The sequence below is a fragment of the Thunnus albacares genome, chromosome 10 (genome assembly GCF_914725855.1).
Source record: "Thunnus albacares chromosome 10, fThuAlb1.1, whole genome shotgun sequence".
NCBI classification, from domain to species: domain Eukaryota; kingdom Metazoa; phylum Chordata; class Actinopteri; order Scombriformes; family Scombridae; genus Thunnus; species Thunnus albacares.
The window spans coordinates 19,374,024-19,391,886 of NC_058115.1; the positions used below are offsets into that span (position 1 = coordinate 19,374,024).

The following is a 17,863-nucleotide window of genomic DNA, read 5'->3' on the forward strand; positions in this document are numbered from 1 at the left end:
CTCTCTTTCCCTCTGTCCTCTTTGTCCCTCGCCACATCTATCGTCCAATCACTCTCCCTCGCTCTCCCAGAGGATAGCAGAGCTGTGTCGGGAGCGGGAGGCCCAGACTGACTCAACCACGGCGCCCCTGGGTGGTCACAGTGAGGAGCCACCCCAAGGTCTGGCGCTCCAGCTGGCAGACAGCAAGGCCAAACTCCGCCGCCTTAAACAACAACTGTGAGTGTGTGTGCGTTGCGTGTGTGTGTTTGTGTGTGTGCCTGATAGAAAAAACTGTGAGTTTAAAATAGTTAAAAAGTTTAAAATACACAAAACTGTGAGTTGTTCCTCTGCAATGAGGAAGGAACAAATCAGGAACTTGCTGCCATAATCCTTCAATTCAGCTCACAGTGAGTATTCTGACTATATGATAAAGGTTAATGTTGCCCAATTATAATTTTTGGATATACCTGATGTAGGACAACCTGTCTTTTTACTATTTCTACCAGACACAATCGTCTCTAATTGTATTATCAGCCAATGTATCACTGGTATAATGTTTTAAAGGGGACATATCATGCTTTTTGCGATCTAATTCCTCGTTGAACTGAGGTGAGTTTGTCCGCACATGCCCACAAAAGATAGTCTTTGTTGCTAAGGTTGTTTGCATTGTCCACTTGCATATTTCAGATCGGATTTCCTACATGTACGGGAGTATTTGAGAAGTTGACCTTATGAGTAAAGAACGAGAAAAAGTAGTGAAATCCTACTATTATAGTTTTTTCATAGTTTGTTTACGTAGCAGCTGGAGCTGAAGGAAGTCTGCAGAGACGCAGCTTCTGGGACCTGACCAATCAGAACAGAGTGGGCTCATTGGGAGGAGGGCCTTAAAAAGACAGGAGTTAAAACTGCCTTTTTCAGACAGAGGCCGAACTGAGGGGCTGCATAAAGGGCCAGTATAAGATAAATAAGGAGTGTTTTGAACTGTAAATCATGCAAAGATATTCCAGTAGATCCCCAGAATATAAATATAGACTTAGAAATCTGCATGATATGTTCCCTTTAAGCAACAAAATGGTATTGATGGTATTAATTTCATTTTTGGTATTGATGGTTTCGTGTGTATCTGGTTTTCTAGGGAAGATAAAGGTGATCAGATATTGGATTACAAGCTGGAGATTCAAACCATGGAAGAACAGCTAAAAAAACTTCAGAAAGAGGTTTGTGCACATACAGATACGTGCTTAGAGGTCTGCAGTAGGAACTGAATTCATTGTACCCACTTCTTTAAGACTGAGCTTGACTTGCACTGCTAGATTTAAAAGCAAAACCTGATATCAAGTCTTAGTAATTCCCTTTTCAAAGAGAAAGAGACACTGTTTGCTCGGTTGGACTCCCATAGAGGCTCACAAATACAACATAACTCATATGGCAACAGCTATAATATGCTGTATGTTAGGCTTAAATAGAATAAGCCAACAGCACAAAACACAGGTGGCCACTTATTAGATTCTCTCTCAGGTTATGTATTTAACAGCAAGCAGATGACACACATTGTAGCCAACTACAATTTTTGCCAGAGAAACATTGTTGTTAACCTTCTCTCTCCCCTAAATGTGACAGTTTAGACACTAATCCATAGCAGAACAGACTACTACAGGCATGAGTAAGGGTCAAACAAGGTTATAATTCTTACACTACATTGCAAACATAGAACTTTGTCTTCTGTACCATGATTTATAAATTAAATCAGCCATACAGAAGGCTCCCTTTCTGAAACACAGCTCAAGTTTCTTATAATCATTCATCCAGAAAAACTCTTCAGAAATTAAGGACATTTTACTGAATAGTGCAGCCCTTAAATCATCATATAATGAGCAATAAAACAGAATCAGTCTCTTCTTCAGTCCCACTTAAATCACACAGCCAACAAGAGTCTTTTCTCTTCAGGGAGACCAGTAAACCTGCCTGTTTCTATAGCTAATTGTAATGTACCTGAACGTAACTGTGCACACAGAGATCTTTGACTTTTGGATGAATTCTGCTTCACACTGTAGTTGTTTTTCATCAGACAATATGTTCTTAATTAAGGTTTGTACCAAACATCAATGATCCATCTTTATTTGTATATCAGGAACAGTTTGCTCTGGGCATCATGAATATTACATTTTAATTTGTTTTGGAAAATAAAAAGAGAATCAATCAAACAAAATAGGGATTTCACCTCACTTATCCAGGGGTGACCATGCAAAATGTCCCAATTAAAAATCTTTCTATTCAGGCATATTCACAAGTCTGTTCCATCTCATATTTATGTCTGACATTTGGTGGTTCCCAACCCATATACCATACCATACCTTTCCCACAGTGAAGAAGACTTTCCTGAATTATGTTTATATATATGTATATATACAAGTCATAATTCTACCTTTACTTAAAAGTAACTCACTGATTTTGTTATAGCACTGAAATAACATACAAGAATCGCAAAATAAGGGGATTCAGGGACAGTATTTGGCACTACAACAAAATGAGGGAGTGTATCTTCATTTAAATTATTTAAACACTTTTTCCACCACTGTGTAAATCTTACTTTAATCTAAACCTAATCCTAATATTAATTTAAAACTAAGATCTTGTAGAAAAAGAAGAACAAAACGCTTAACACTTTCTTTCCATCATTGTTAGAACATTCGGTCCTCACAGATATATACACACACACACAGACACACACACATTTCTTTCTTCCTGTATCAGACTGTCAACATTTGCTTTACTGCATATCCCAGATCTGTTCACAACCTTCTTTGACCTCATCCCCACTGGTGTGTGTGTGTGTGTGTGTGTGTGTGTGTGTGTGCAGAGCCGTTCTCTGCAGGGTGAGGTGAGGGGCATGCGAGCACTGCGGGATGAGCTGGACTGCGCCCGTGAACGAGCTGCGCGGGCTGAGCAGCTCCAGACTGAGCTTCAGAGCTGTAAACACAGATTGCGTAGCCTGGAGCTCACACGCACTCAGCTGAAGGTACACACACACACACACACACACACACACAAAACAAACTCACAACACTACACACACTTCTGAATAAGTCATTTGCACCGGAAAAGAAAACAAGCGGCACAGCAACAGCTACAACATAAAATGTGTTTGGATTGTTTTGGTATTGAGTCACATGTTGAAATCTCTCACACAGAGCAAAAACCAAGCAGTGCCTTTCTATATATGTACACACACAAGCACACACTCTTTACAAAGCGAAGACCTCGTACGAACATTACCAGCAAAGGTCACATCGAGAAGATCTCCCTTTTCCCCCTTTTTTGGCCGGGGCCTGCCCTATAAACATGAAAGTCTGTCCCTGACCGACTGACTGACTGACTGACTGACTGACTGACTGACTGACTGACTGACTGACTGACTGATGAAGTTACACCATTAGTCGGCCACTCCTTGGATCCGTTGTTTTAAATTAAAAGTCCTCTAGCATTTCACTCATACGTCCAGCCATACACTAGGTTTTTGACCTAGTCTTGTTAAATCTTTCTCTGAGTAGCTATTACTTTTTAAAAAGAAGTACCACTTAATCTCAAAAGCCATATATTCCCTCTCAGAGCCCTGAGCATTTCAATCAAGAGTGAGTAAGAAGAACTGAAAAGCTCAAAGCCAGAGAATGAGATTATATTGTGTGATGTCATCAGGATTTACAGCCTGGAGCGGCTTCATTGACAAAGAGAAGGAGTATGGCTTCAGTTATTGGAGCTTTTACACCCAAATGAGATTTATTCTATGGTAATAACTGTTAGGAGGCAGAAAATGTGCGCATATACTTGTAAAACACCCCACAGTGTCCTCACTTGTCACCTTCTCAGTCTTATTTAATTCATTCTGCCGTTGCTCAGCATCCTTGTGACAGCCCAGATTAGCTCTCAGGATGAATTCTTCTTGTGTTTGGATTTATAATTTATTTTCACAAATTCAAAGGGAATTGTTGCAGAAGTCTCTTTAACTCTATTGTTAAAATCTGGGGTTATTCCTACTGGTAATAATGTACTCACCAAATTAAAGGGTCCCTGTGAAGTTTTCCTGTGAACAAACAAAAGTTATGTTTACATTCACTGTTACTCACCAAAACTCATTATGTATATCCCTGTGATCTCACAAATGTGTTGAATAAATTTCCTTCTTCATAGAACATTTTAAAAAGTATTTTAGATCCTGTATTGTTTACATCCATGTTTCGGCTTGCAGTCTTCTTCTTCTCTGCCTTTCCAGGCGCGTTGCTGTGCTTCTCGGCACATTACAGCCACCTGTAGATCAGTGGAATAGTGTGAAATGAGTTTAGGACTGCGTATCACGTCACCTGCGTGCACATGCACAGGACAAACAAAACTGGGACTCACTCATAAAAAAACTTCTCCATAGCACTACTAGAGGCCAAAAACTCTACAAGGAACCTTTAATTGCAGATATCTTGGAACGTGGTGAAATCACTAAAAAGAAGTCAGATAATCAGGTTATTACTGACATCACCGGTTCACTCACTTTCGGTTATATCAGAATGTCTTGTTTAACTAAAACTGGTTAAACCACTGGTGCTTCTTGCTCTGTCGCACTGTGTTGAATTATTGTTGCTGTGTTTCCAGATCTCAGTAATCACTTTGGTGAGTGCAACATTAGCGACGAAACGAAAAGCGAAAGGACGAATTAACTTTGAAATGCCATTAAGCATGCATTAATGATGTATTTCTTGACCCATTTTGTCGCTTTTATTGTTGCTATTTTGTTTTTTGGAATCATAATGAAATGTCAGGTTTTGGTGGTCGTGCCTTAGAATAAAAAAGCAAAGGTTTCTTTTTAGAAGAGGTTAAAAGTTAAAAGCAGCTTTAAGTTATAGTGGGTTTTGATTGCAGGACGTGACTAGGGCTAGTTGTAGTTTAAAGGTACAGTTTTACTCATTTCTACTCCTTTTGTACCACCCTATATGATCCTTGCTTTGAACAGTATGTACACACTCTTGCTTCACTAACATTGCTCTCAGGAAATGCAGGAAATAAAAAGTAAAAATAGTTGTGCCAGGTAAGAGATGGTTGGTACAGAACAAATTAAATTACAACCTTTTCTCAGAGAATACATTTATGTGTACACTGTGTACAATGTTGACACTGTTTTTACCATCTTGTCTGCAAGCTGACAGATGTTTGGTCTGAACGTTCACCTTCCTAGAATCAGCTTGACGTGATGATGACTTCATTTAATCTTGTAAGTTCATGTTTCCTCTCTGTGTGCACGGCGCCCCCTGCAGGAGCAGCAGCAGCTGTGTGCAGCTCTGCAGGAGACCAAAGCTCTCCTGGAGGAGCAGCTGGCGGACGCACGGGCGCGCTGCTCCTACCTAAGAGAGCTGGAGAGGGACAATCTTCTGCTGCGTCACAGGATCATAGATGTTGAAGCGGTGGGTGGAGCTATGTGTGTGTACATGTGTGTTTATCTGCTTATCTGTGCACATTTGTGATTATATTTGAGTGTGTGCAATTGAGTGGTTGTGTACATGTTAGTCAAAATACATGTTGTTGACTATGTTTGTGTGTGTCTTTAAATTACTATTCAATAAGGAATTGCCATCTTTAAAATCTGTGTATTCTTTTATGGCATAGTAGTAGCATTTCATTCAGAATATCTGTGTTTGTTGTGTGTGCCCCTTAAATGAATGAATGTGTGTGTGTGTGTGTGTGTGTGTGTGTGTGTGTGTGTGTGTGTGTGTGTGTGTGTGTGTGTGTGTGTGTGTAGGAGCGGGACACTGAGAGGCAGCGAGTTGATGAGCTGCTGGAGATCAACATGAGCCTGGAGGCGGACCTGAGGCACAGCAGCAGCGGTGGCCATGGTGGCGCCGTTCCCCCGCTGGTCGAACCAGTTCACCACCGTTTCCTCCAATCAGAACTGGAGTCTGACGAGGAGCCGAATGAAGTGATTGGTCAGAGCACCTGCCTCTCTGCACCTTGTCATTTAAGACATTTTAATTAACTGATAAGAGAAAATATGTGGAAGTAATGCTGGCCTACAGGTTATCAATCAACAATAACCGAGTGAATCTCTTCATATATCCATTTCTCCTGCTCTCCATCCCTATCTGTCTCTCAACTCTTTTTTTCATCTTTTCCCCCCCTTTATTCTTTATTTCTCCATCCCTCTGTCTCAGATCAGAAGCCGCTGAGCGTGGAAGTAGGCGAGGCGTCGACGCTGAGGCTGCTGGGAGCGGAGCAGGAGAACGCAGAGCTAAGGAGACGTCTGGAGGAGCTGCAGGCTCAACAGGAGGTCAGAGTTCAGGGGGCGGGGGGTTATCAGTTGTAGAATCAATCCATAAGAGTTTATCTTTACTCGGTTAAAGGTTAGAGGTCAAAGCAGGTCATCAGATTTAACAACAGACTTCAGCATACAATTAATGAAACAGTATTAGGGATCGAGATCAGTGATTGCTGGAGCTCCAAGAGGAGACAGTTAGATTAGAGAGCTTATCGCACATGTCCAGCTCAATCGTATGTAAACAATAAAGAGTTTCCCTTTGATATAATTATCATGTCTTGGCTGTAAGAATGATGAAAATACCAGTACACCCACCTTTCAAGTGAACCTGGCATCACTGAGTCAGACATGTATCTCCTTGCTATCTGCACCTTCAGTGTATAGATACAAATGAAAAGCAGGAAGCAGCAGTCGGTGGAGTTAACCATCCATCTCCTCTCGCTGCAGGCTGATTCGCCAGAAGCAAAGGATGAGCTGGCCTGCCTGGAGACGGAGCATCAGAACACACTCAGGGAGGTGAGTTCAGAGAGAACTAATGCAGAGGTTATGTTATGTTCACATCCAATCAACAAATATCACTGAAACACATGTGGTTTGTGGGAGACTGATTAACATATTCTAAGAACATCCTTGATCGGTGTCTGATATCAAACCACATCTTTGATCAGCAAACGTGATCTGTTATGATTTTAGACTTACAGTGGTTTTATATGAGCGATAAAGAAGAAGATCATTGAATGTGAATACATTTAGCCACCAAATCTTTTTTTCTGTAGTCAACAGAAAATGAGTTGATAATGTTTGATTTTAAACATTGACTAATTTAAGCCATTTAAAAGGTCAAATCTCCAAACTGTTCACAGTTTCACAAATGTAAAGATTTGCTGCTTTTCTCTGTTTCATATCAGTTTTGACTTCTGGTCAGACAAAATAAGCTATTTAAACCTTACTCTGGCATTTGCCACTTTGATATTACAAGGGTGAAATGGTTACAGTATGTAGAGTATAAATAATCAATATATTAAACGATAATAACAATAATCATCAGTGGCAGCCTGACAGTGTGTGTGATATAAAAATAGCACAGAGTCTTGTTGTTTAACTTAACAGTTAATACATAAGCACATTTCCGCATATGCATTGTTAAGTTTTTGTTTCCATGAGAAGTGAATGTGGTGATTGGATGCAACTCAGCTTTGAACATGTGGTTACAAACATCTGGAGCTGCTACAACAGCTGTGTTTAATTAATGGTAATGAAACTGTATGAATCTACAGATCATTGAAAAACTTTTGAGAACAGTGGTGCAGCTGTACAGCTATGAATTGTATTTCAAACAGTGTTTCCATGTACTCTGGTTTGTACTATTTTAAATGGTAGCTGCTGCCTGTCATTCTTCCAGGATGCCCAGTTCAGCCTGTTCAAGGGTTTTTGTTATTATTTGTGTAGAGTTGTGCCTTTGTATACTATTTTTACAACCATCCAAAAATCATTTAAATCAATCTCCAATTTCTCCTCACCTTTTATCCTTCTTTCATATTTCACTTCTTTTTCACTTCCTTGTATTGAACCTTGATACAGTTTGAGTAAGAACGAAGCGCATGTTCAGTACATGAAAGAACGAAAAAGAAAGAAACAAAAAAGAAAGTGCAAATGCAGTAGATTCAAAGCTGAAATTTCTCTCCCATTATGCTCCCATTATACTTTTCAGTTTCAAAACTTGAAGAATGAAAACGCCACTTTGAAGCAGCGACTGGAACAAATGGTGACCAAGCTGCAACACGTAGAAGACAAGAGGAGCGATGACGGTGTGAAGAAGTCAGAAAGAGAGGAGGCGCAGAAGGAGGAGAGAGGAGTCCAGGGCTCTGAATCCTGCAGGGGAGAGGGTGAGGGAACGGTGAGGTTGATGGAGGAGAGGGAGAGAAGAGGAGAAATCATTGGGATACAAAGGGAAGCAGGGGTTGGTGAGGAGGTTCTCCACGTTCAAGGTGGAAAAGCAGAACTGTGCGATGAGGAGATCCAGTCCAAACGCAGGGGGGAGGCAGAGGGAGGACGGAAAGACAGAGAAAAACAGGAGAAGGAAAGTGAGCTAAAGAAAGAACAGACTGTAGTAACAACAAGCTCAGAGATCCTAAATCATCCAAAAAGCAGAGAAGATAATACAGACCAGGACCAGACCACAGCTGCAGATCAGGCTGTATGCTCCCTGTCTGGTCCTGATGTCGAGCCTCTGATGACCCAGCTCCAGGAGGCCCAGGAGGAGGCTGACAGACAGGCGATGGTGGCCCAGGACCTGCGCTCCAAGCTGGGTGAGCAGAGCAAGAAAGCCTGGGAGGCTGAGCAGCGGCTGGTGCTGCTCGAGGCCGAACTGCAGCATCTGAAGAAAGCTGCAGAGAGTCTGGGAGAGGCCCGCAGGCAGATAGAGGTATGATGGATGGACGGATGAATGGATGAGTGTTTAACTAACTTAACCTGAGTTCATTTAACTCAGTTTGAAAGAAGTAATAATAAGATCTGGAGATCATGGTTGCCAGTAAGGATGGTAAATGAACAGATGGATGAATATGTGGATAGATTTAATGTCCATTAAGTTCTAAGAAAACATGCATTTGAGAAGTACAATCATTACAGGAATATGTTTTATGTTTAATAACATTTTCCAAATGTGATATTAAAGTGAGACTATTAAACCTTTGGAGAATAAATAATAGATAAAGCTATAAAACACACTCCTTGCACAGTTCAATACACTCACAGGTTGTGCAACTACAGCCTCACATGGTCTGGTATCACCAGTAACTCATGATGGCTGTTTCATTTCACTCACTTTATGACTCTTCTCTTCTTGTTGCACTGATAAACTGATAAACATTTCAATGCTTTTATCACAAAAATACATTAAATTAGTAAACACACTCACCTCCCCAGGAGACATATTTGTTGCTTTCTGGTTGCCTAATGATGATGCCTTTAAAGCAACTGACTCAAGAGAATCCTGGAAAATGAAGAGAAAGTCAATGTGTGATTATCCTTTAATCGGCATTTGTGGCCACACAGCAGCTGTGCAGCAAAAGTAACATAATCTTGCTTTAAAGAAAAGCAAAAAATAACTGTAAATCTTTCTAAACTGATATGGGAAATACAGTACATTTTGCTCATGATTCACACACTGATGCAGGTAGCAACTACATAGTTTTTATTTAGCACAGAATTATACTAACATGTCATTTATTAAAAACATCAAGTCAGTGTCAAAGTGTTTTTTGGGAATGTGTTTTCAACAGTGAGGTAATCCGTGTGGATATCTGTGTACAGATGGATAGGTGCACAGCTGAAAGAATATCCTGCCTTTTCTCTCTCTGGGGTGCGTTAGGTTCTTCAGTCAGACAGTCTGGTTATGGAGGAGGAGCTGTGCCGCCTACGGAGCCAAGAGGAGCTTCACAGGATGCAGACCACGGTCATCGCCACCCTGGAGGGAGAGCGAGCAGCACTGGAGAGAGACAGGGACACGTTACGCAGCACCGTGGACGCTCTGCGCACAGCCCAGCGCAAGGTTGGAGAGTACACATGAACCAACACACACTCATGCATAATGCAGCTGTGACACCAAACATTTCCATGACCATGGCAGATGTCACTTTACCTTGGGGAAGATGGATGATAGCAGAGGAAAAAAAGTGAAAACCATGTGAAGGGGAGCAGAGGATTTTTTATATAATATAAATCCATAGTGTCAAAATTTTACTCAATTTTTAATAGCTGATCCTGTAATCTCTTTAATAAATACAGCTGCAAGCGGCAATTTGCAGGTTCAAACCTGCAGTCAAAAGAAAGAAGCAGGTCAATCGGCCAAAATTAAAGCTGTGAGCAGCAACGATCGGGTTTCAGGCTTCACAAAGGTGAGAAAAGTCACTTCAGCTAGTTTAATTCTGTTTAAGGAAGGAGTGAGACCGAATCACATAGTTGTTTCATCATCAGAAAGCCTGCAGTATTACAATAATTGTGCTGTCAAAGTTCTGCCATTCGTCCCCCCTTCATCAGATTTGAATGAAACTCAGTGCGTATGTTCAGGAGATAACGCAGGATGTCTCCAGCGAGATTAATCCGGATCGCTCAAAGGCATCTTGAGTTATGAGCAAATATATGATAGACCATGCCCACTTGCACCGATCAGTATGGCCTTTTAGATTTTGGTTAGTGTCGGAGCATGCACACCAGTTTTGGTGAAATTCTGTCCACCGGCTTTTCAGATATGCGTTTGTGACATTTGTGGCGCCCACTTATGGGTTGGACTCAAAATGCTTTGGTAGACTTATTCCCAATCACAGACTGACGTTTTGTACATTTAATTTATGGTGATTGGACAAACAGTTAATGAGTTATATACAATATTCGCTATTTGCTTATAAAAGAAATGTGTATCTCAGTCTCCCAAGGCCGTATACCAAATTTAGTGTTGATAGAGTAAAAATACAAAAAGTGGATGTCAAATTACTGTTTTTTGCATTATGCAAATTGGCAAAAAATCCTTCAATGTGGACCTTTATGGTCCAAGAGGCTCTTTTGTAGAGCACATTGAGCTGGAAATTTTAAGGCAATTGGACTTACAGTGTGAGGGGCGTGGCCTTTCTAAAATTGCATTTTTAAGCCTTAATTACAGTGCCACCATCTGGCCGATTGAGCTCGCATATCCTGGGAAGCACATGCACATTATTTCCAATTATAGGGCCAAGTTTCATGGTTTTAGCTCATTCCAGCTCACGGCAGTTTGAGCCGCAGCAAAAAACATTAAATAATAATAATAAACCAGCACAAACACAGAAGGGTTCTAAACCCTTCGGGGTTTAAAGCCTAATTACTTGGTTACATTAAATGACAGAGGTTAAACTTGCCAAATACATCTATGGCTGTGATACAAATTATATGGAGAAAACTGTTCAATAGGAAGCAGATTTGACTGAATAATATTTTTATGCACTTAGTATTGAAGAAGTGTTGTGAACCGGCATATTCACGTATTGACGAGAAACTTACCCATGCTCAGAGGAGAGATCACAGGTTAAGATTTCAGCACAACTTCTTTAGTGGATTTTACCTTGATGAAGATCCAAGGAGAAAACTCAGTTTAAACCACACATCAACTTTTTTTTTCTCCAGACACTCCACTGCAGGATGTAGTGTGAAGGATGAAGTCTTTGTAATTTTTCTCAAAGAATGCGATGCAGAATACTATTTAAGGTGCTATTTGCAGTAAAATTGCAAGACATGGGAGAAATTGCAAGCTAAGGAAAAGAACAGTGCTAAGTCAGCATTAAAGAAATACCATGAAAGGGATTCATGAATACCTCCCATTCAGAAAGAGTCACACACTATTCTTGTGATTCTAATGTATTACCCTCCCTCTTTTGATGAAGGGAAGATCCAGTGTCTTTATTGTGGAGGTTGCATCTGTACATATTCCCAAACACTACTGTACATATCTTTTAAATACATTATAATACATTATTTGCTGAGAAAGCACCATTTATCTGCTTACAGTCAAGTTCAGATATGTTTCAACTGTCTCTGTAATATAATAGTTTCCAATTTAATACTCATTAAATGTTAAAAATGTTCTGCCATGACACCACCCAGTTGTATGATCCCAAGACTTTGCATCCATGTGTCATCTGGTGTGCTAACACAGTATTTCTGTCTATGAAGCAACCAATATTCTTGTGCACTATCTTTCTAGTATTACTATAGTACTACTGTTTATCAAACAATATATAGAGATAGATAAAAATGTGGAGTATTCCTTTAATTTCTGAAAACAGTCTGAACAAGTTACAGCAGAAGAGTTGCTGTGGTTTAATTTCAGTTCATGAATATAAAACCTAAGCTCGACATCAACACAGTTTTATATTTTCATTTATGTTTGAGATAGATTTTGTGTTCTAACTTTCAGAGTAAGAATCAAAGAATTAATGGAGATTATAACGCTGTGTGTTAAATGAAACATGAAGCACTTACTCTACTTCTTTCAGCTGCAGGGGAAAATAAAACACAAATAGGAAATTACACCTCATCAACATTCTCTTTTGTTTGCTTCCTCGCTGTTGAGTCAGTTGATTGGAACTGAAATATGACCAAAAATGAAGTATTATGTTGGTCATTTCATGCAGAAAAAAAAGACTTTTTGGAAATGTTGCAAAGAGTGATTGAATATGCATTCATTAAAGTGCTCCTAAAAGAAGCATTAAGTAATTTCCGACCAACAACTTCAACAAGTTATAAAAAGAGAGAATCACTTCAAACCAGACTTCAGTTTAAAGGACATCCTCAGTTTGGTGTTTTCAGTAGTTAAAAAGAGGCATAATTTCTGAGTTTTCATATCATACACTGTATGTTGTTGTTACAAATTGTTAGTTTTTAAGGTTTCATTTCATATTTACTGCCAGTTTTATTGGTGCCATTTTCAGGTGTATCACTTATGGTCTAGCCTTTTATTTATTAGTTGATCGCTTACATTTAATATATGTAGGTTTTCAATTATGTGGCCAGTTCCTAAGCTACACTAATGTCCTCTTGGAATATGTACTACTGCTGTACGTTTTTCATATGATACATTACTTATGTCTCTTTTTTTATTTGTGCATAGGCGGCCAAACTAGTTTCACCTCTAGGAATTAGTTATCTATTGTAATTTAATCTAAAGTGACCAGTAAGAAATGAACCATTACTCATCCACCTTCCTTTTTATGCTAGGGCGACCAGTTAGAGCTGACCACCCAGACTCTCAGGGCGGAGCTGGAACGTCAGGCACGCAGTTTGGAGACTTCTCGACGTCGGGAGGAGGAGTTGGATGCAGAGCTGCGTGAGGCCACCGTGGAGGCCGAATCTCTGGCCCGGGCACGAGACCAGGCGCTGCTGGAGGCCTCACGTCTGGAGCAGGAGAAAGAGGTGTGTCAGTCGGAGCTGGACGGCCAGCGCAAGGAGGGGAGGCAGAGGGAGAGGGAGGCGGCGAGACTGAGGCAGCAGCTGGAGAGCACGACCTTGGCCCTGGAGCACAGCAACCAAAGAGCTCGGGCTCTGGACACCGAACACAGGTACACACACTTAACCTTGATCATGAGCTAAGGTAGCAATTAACTTTACAAGGCATCAGAGGGAACTACTTGGCTGAACCATGCATTTATCTATAATGTCAACTCTATCTTCATTCAACCTGTGTCTGACCTGTGTGTGTGTGTGTGCAGACGTGTGTGTCAGCAGCTGTCTGAGTCTAAGGAGCTCTGCACTCGGCTGCAGGACCTGGAGAAAGAGCTCAGCACTCGATTAACCAGCATGGAGGAGGATAAACAGCAGCTGCAGGAGCAGTACGCAGATGCTCAGGCCAAGATTAGCTCTCTGTCCCAGGTGTGTTTGTGTGAGTGTGTGACATGGTAGTTTAGTCACTGACGGTGGGTGAACATATAAGCACTGCTGCAGGGATGTAGTGGAGGGTAAACTCAACTGAATTCAGCTTTCCTCTCTTATCTGGAGAACAGAGTTTGTACTGCATTTTAAACTATATTTGCGACATACAGTAAATTCACAGTAATAACAGTGTATTATATGATATTTGTCAATTCCGTACTACATATTAATACAGTATGTTTACACTGACAAAGTGACATAATGTAGTGTACATTTGCATATTCAATTTTTCTGGATTTCCCACTGTCCCACAATGCAGTGTACTATAGGAAATAATGGAGTCACCCAAAACAAATTGTGGATGAATGTGAGACAGCTCTAGGAACATTTTCAAACAAGAACTACAGACATGGCAGTAAGTCTGTGAGGCTGTACTTAGGCACAGTGGTGCTTTGGGTAAAGTGATAATGCCAGCATGCTCACAATAACAATGCTAACATGTTGATGTTTAGCAGGTTTAATGATTGCCATGTTCATGATCTTAGTTTAGCGTGTTAACATGCAAACATTTTCCTCATTTGCAGTAAAGACTGAGTGTAGCCGAGGGGAATGACAATTGTTTTGCAGGCATTTGGTCATGAGACAAAGTATTGGACTAATTCAAAATTTAACTTGATGATGGTACTAGATGAAAAGTCAGAGGATCATCAAAGTTTTTACAATTTATCCTGATATTTCTCTCAAAATCACAAATGTCATCCTTACGGTGGCACTAGATAAAAAGTTGGGAATCACCGAAGTGATTAGGATTCATCTTCTGGGGACCATGAATGTCTGTACAAAATTTAATGGAAATCCAACCAGTAGTTGAGATATTTCAGTTTGGACCAAAGTGGTGGACCGGCTGACCGGTAAACCGACCTCTCCTTCCATAGAAACAAAATAGGGTAAAATTACTGGAAAAACATTTCGTTTTCTGCTTGTTAAATGTTATTGGAAGGAGCCAAACAAAGCTTGAGTGATGCATCACATTCATTTCAATTGTCTAGTAATTGCAAAAATTTATATTATAGTATTGTGAGGAATAGTATGGTATATATAGTTCATACTGCGTCATACAGCGATATAACTGATTATATCAAGATTTTTCTTTTTAAGCAAATGTAATAGAAACAAACTTTTATGATATTTTAATATAGACCATCCAGTAAAGTTAATTTAGTCCACATATGTAGTTTTGTTTTGTCTCAGGATGATTATCGTTTTTATTTCGTACAGATTATAATCTTTGGACACTTTGTTTCCTATCTCTCTCTTATCAGGACCTATCCAATGAGCAGGCTCGTTCTCACGGTCTGTCCACTGAAGTCGAACACCTGAGATTGAAACTACAAAAAGCTGAGGCCGAACTTAAGGGGGCGACTAATTCTCTCAACCAATCACAGGAGAGAATAGAGTCTCTCTCACATTCCCTTAAGAAAAGTGAATCTCTTCTCCAGCTGGAAAAGAGAAGAGGAAGTGTGGACACGGACGCTACGCTTAATTCAAATTCAGACCCCTCAAACGAATCGCATATTTGTCAGACACAAATCCAGGGGACGTCACCTCTGGATCAATCCCCCAAGGTTGGCAAAGGTCATGACCTTTCCACGACCCATGATTATGCCACAGGAGAGACAGAGAGGCAGCTGAGTGAGAGGTTGATAGAACTGGAAAAAGAGGTGTGTATCTGTGTTTGAATATATTTCTGTGTGGGCCTTTAAATCTCATTTACAGGATGTCTGTGTGTGTATGTGGTTCAGTTCAACTTCTGTGCGAGGGAGATGATCTATATTATGTTGAAATTCTTGCTCGAGGGATGCTTGACGTCTATCAAATCACACTAGCCCACCACTTCCCAAGTGCAGCACTTTATTTCCAGAACTACAGCTTTATCTCTGCTCATCAGTTTTTATAATGTCACCTCGGCTACTGTTAATCTTCCTTATCTCCTCTGCTTCTCTCTTGCTTTAGCTCTTACTATTTCTTTCTCTCTAACACACACACACACACACACACAGACACACATAAACTCTTACATCAAACTGTAAGGGGTGGCTCCAGCACCACCAAGGTCAGGAATTTCATTCAACACATTGCTCAATAGGTACGGTGCTGCATTACTACGGTTAGGATTTTCAGTTTTGAATGAAGATAGATGAAGTAAGGGTTCACTTCCTTATCTCCCTCATATTAAGGTGCAGGTAGGCTTGTTGCTACATTGGCAGGGAGAGGAAAAAGCAGGAAACTTAAAAACACCGGTGAAAAAGTACAAATCCCCTGTGCAGTGGGTGCTGGTAGGCAATGTGAGAAGAATCCAAAATGAAAAAAAGAGCTTCTGCCACAAAAAATCAGCTCCAGACTCTTCAGATGATGTAAACATGAAATGTGTTGTTGCTTTGCCAATTCTTGCTAAAATGTTCATATAAATCCATAAAGTTCAGTGGCTGTAGAGCTGACTTTTGGTGTGCTGCAAGCCCAAATTTTAATTTTGGATTAGAGCTGCAATGATTAATCGATTAATCGATTGATAGAAAAGTAATTGGCAGTGATTTTGATAAGTGAATAATCATTTAAGCAAAAATGGTAAAAATTCACTGGTTCCAGTTCCCCATATGTGAATGTTTTCTGGCTTTCATACTCTTCTATGATAATAAACCGATTATTTTTGGACTTTGGACCGTAACTTGTACAAAACAAGACATTTTGAAAAGTAACCATGGCCTCTGACAACCTGTGATGGACATTTGTCACAATTTGCTGACATGTTACAGACTGCACCGATAATCGATTGACAGAGAAGATAATCAGTAGATTAATCAATAATGAAAATAATTGTTAATTGCAGCCCTATTTTGGATAAAAACACCTTTTATACTTGGAGCAATTTTGCAAAATATTGTCTGTTAATTTCTAATGTAACCATCATAGTGTCCAGTCAACATATTTCTTTATTTATCAGAGCAGGATTTATAAAGTCATGTGTCACAAATAGACGCAAATGTGCTGATCGGATTATTACACACATGCAAAGATTCCACTTGGACTAAGGAGAAAATGTGGTAACACTGTACAATTCAGTTTCAACCTTTATGTATGACACAAGATGAATTTAATTTCTATATTTATAGATTGACACAAATGTCATATAAAGCTGCAATCTGACTGGGAGCGCCTGGAAAGGTCAGCTGCAGATTCAGTCCAAGTTCAAATAATATGGATATTTTGAGCGGTGTGTGTGTGTGTGTGTGTGTGTGTGTGTGTGTGTGTGTGTGTGTGATGGTAAAGGTAGGATAGCTTCTGATGTGGCAAAGACTTGCCTGTTGATGCTCTTGCCATATGAAAATGAAATAATTTTTTTTTTTTCTCTTTATCTCCTCACTCTGATTCTCAGAAAGCAGTGGCGGTTGCAGGGCAGGAGGCTTTGCTGTCACGGCTGTCCCAGTCGCAGGAGGCGTGTGAGCACCTTAAGGAGCAGCTGGAGGCTCTGCGCCGAAACTCCCTCAGCCTGCAAGACTCCTGCACCCGACTGCAGACACTCAACACCCAGCTACAGGTGACCCAACACACAGATAGAAAGCATGATCATGGCTGAAATTATTTACCCATATTGAAAACAAAAGAGTTTATTGGACCTTTCCTTCGGTCTGCTTAAATTAAAGCACGCTTTTTTGAATTTCGACATAAAGTTTTCAAGCACCTGTTACATTATTGGACTGTAAGACTGCTTTGAAGAGAGGGAGGCGCCCTTTTCTTAAAGGAATAGCTTAACAATCGAGAAGTATGCTAATTTGTTTCTTTGTTTAAAGTTAGACAAGACGATCTAAACCTCTTTCATATCTCATATCATCTGTAAATATGTATCCGGTGCCGGCAGCTGGTTAGCTTAGCTTAGCTAATTAACGACTGGAAACAGGGGAAAACAGCCAGCCAGAGGCAACAAAATCTGCCTACCAGCACCTCTAAGACTCACTTATTAACAAGGATTAGTTTATGTTTGGGACTTTTTCTTGGCCGGGACCAGTGACTTCCTGGAATCTCTGCTGGTTGCCTGGCAACAAAGAGCGGTATCTTCTCATCTAACACTTGGAAAAAAAAGTCAAACTGTTCCTTTAAGGTTCCAGTTGTAGACTCATTGACGCATTGAATCTG

The 17,863-nt window shown here is 40.3% G+C and overlaps 1 protein-coding gene across 4 annotated transcripts in view; it reads left to right on the forward strand.

Moving 5' to 3' along the window:
- The window catches only part of ccdc88b (coiled-coil domain containing 88B), a 51,558-nt gene that overhangs the window by 14,535 nt on the left and 19,160 nt on the right, over nt 1-17,863 (forward strand). For all 4 annotated transcript variants that reach the window (XM_044364076.1, XM_044364077.1, XM_044364075.1 and 1 more), the window contains exons 8-20: nt 71-216; nt 1,115-1,196; nt 2,840-2,998; nt 5,280-5,426; nt 5,762-5,945; nt 6,171-6,286; nt 6,722-6,790; nt 7,986-8,699; nt 9,648-9,827; nt 13,022-13,362; nt 13,513-13,672; nt 14,995-15,393; nt 17,106-17,267. In XM_044364076.1, the coding sequence (XP_044220011.1) occupies nt 71-216; nt 1,115-1,196; nt 2,840-2,998; nt 5,280-5,426; nt 5,762-5,945; nt 6,171-6,286; nt 6,722-6,790; nt 7,986-8,699; nt 9,648-9,827; nt 13,022-13,362; nt 13,513-13,672; nt 14,995-15,393; nt 17,106-17,267 (2,859 nt within the window). The remainder of the gene's footprint in view (nt 1-70; nt 217-1,114; nt 1,197-2,839; nt 2,999-5,279; nt 5,427-5,761; nt 5,946-6,170; nt 6,287-6,721; nt 6,791-7,985; nt 8,700-9,647; nt 9,828-13,021; nt 13,363-13,512; nt 13,673-14,994; nt 15,394-17,105; nt 17,268-17,863) is intronic.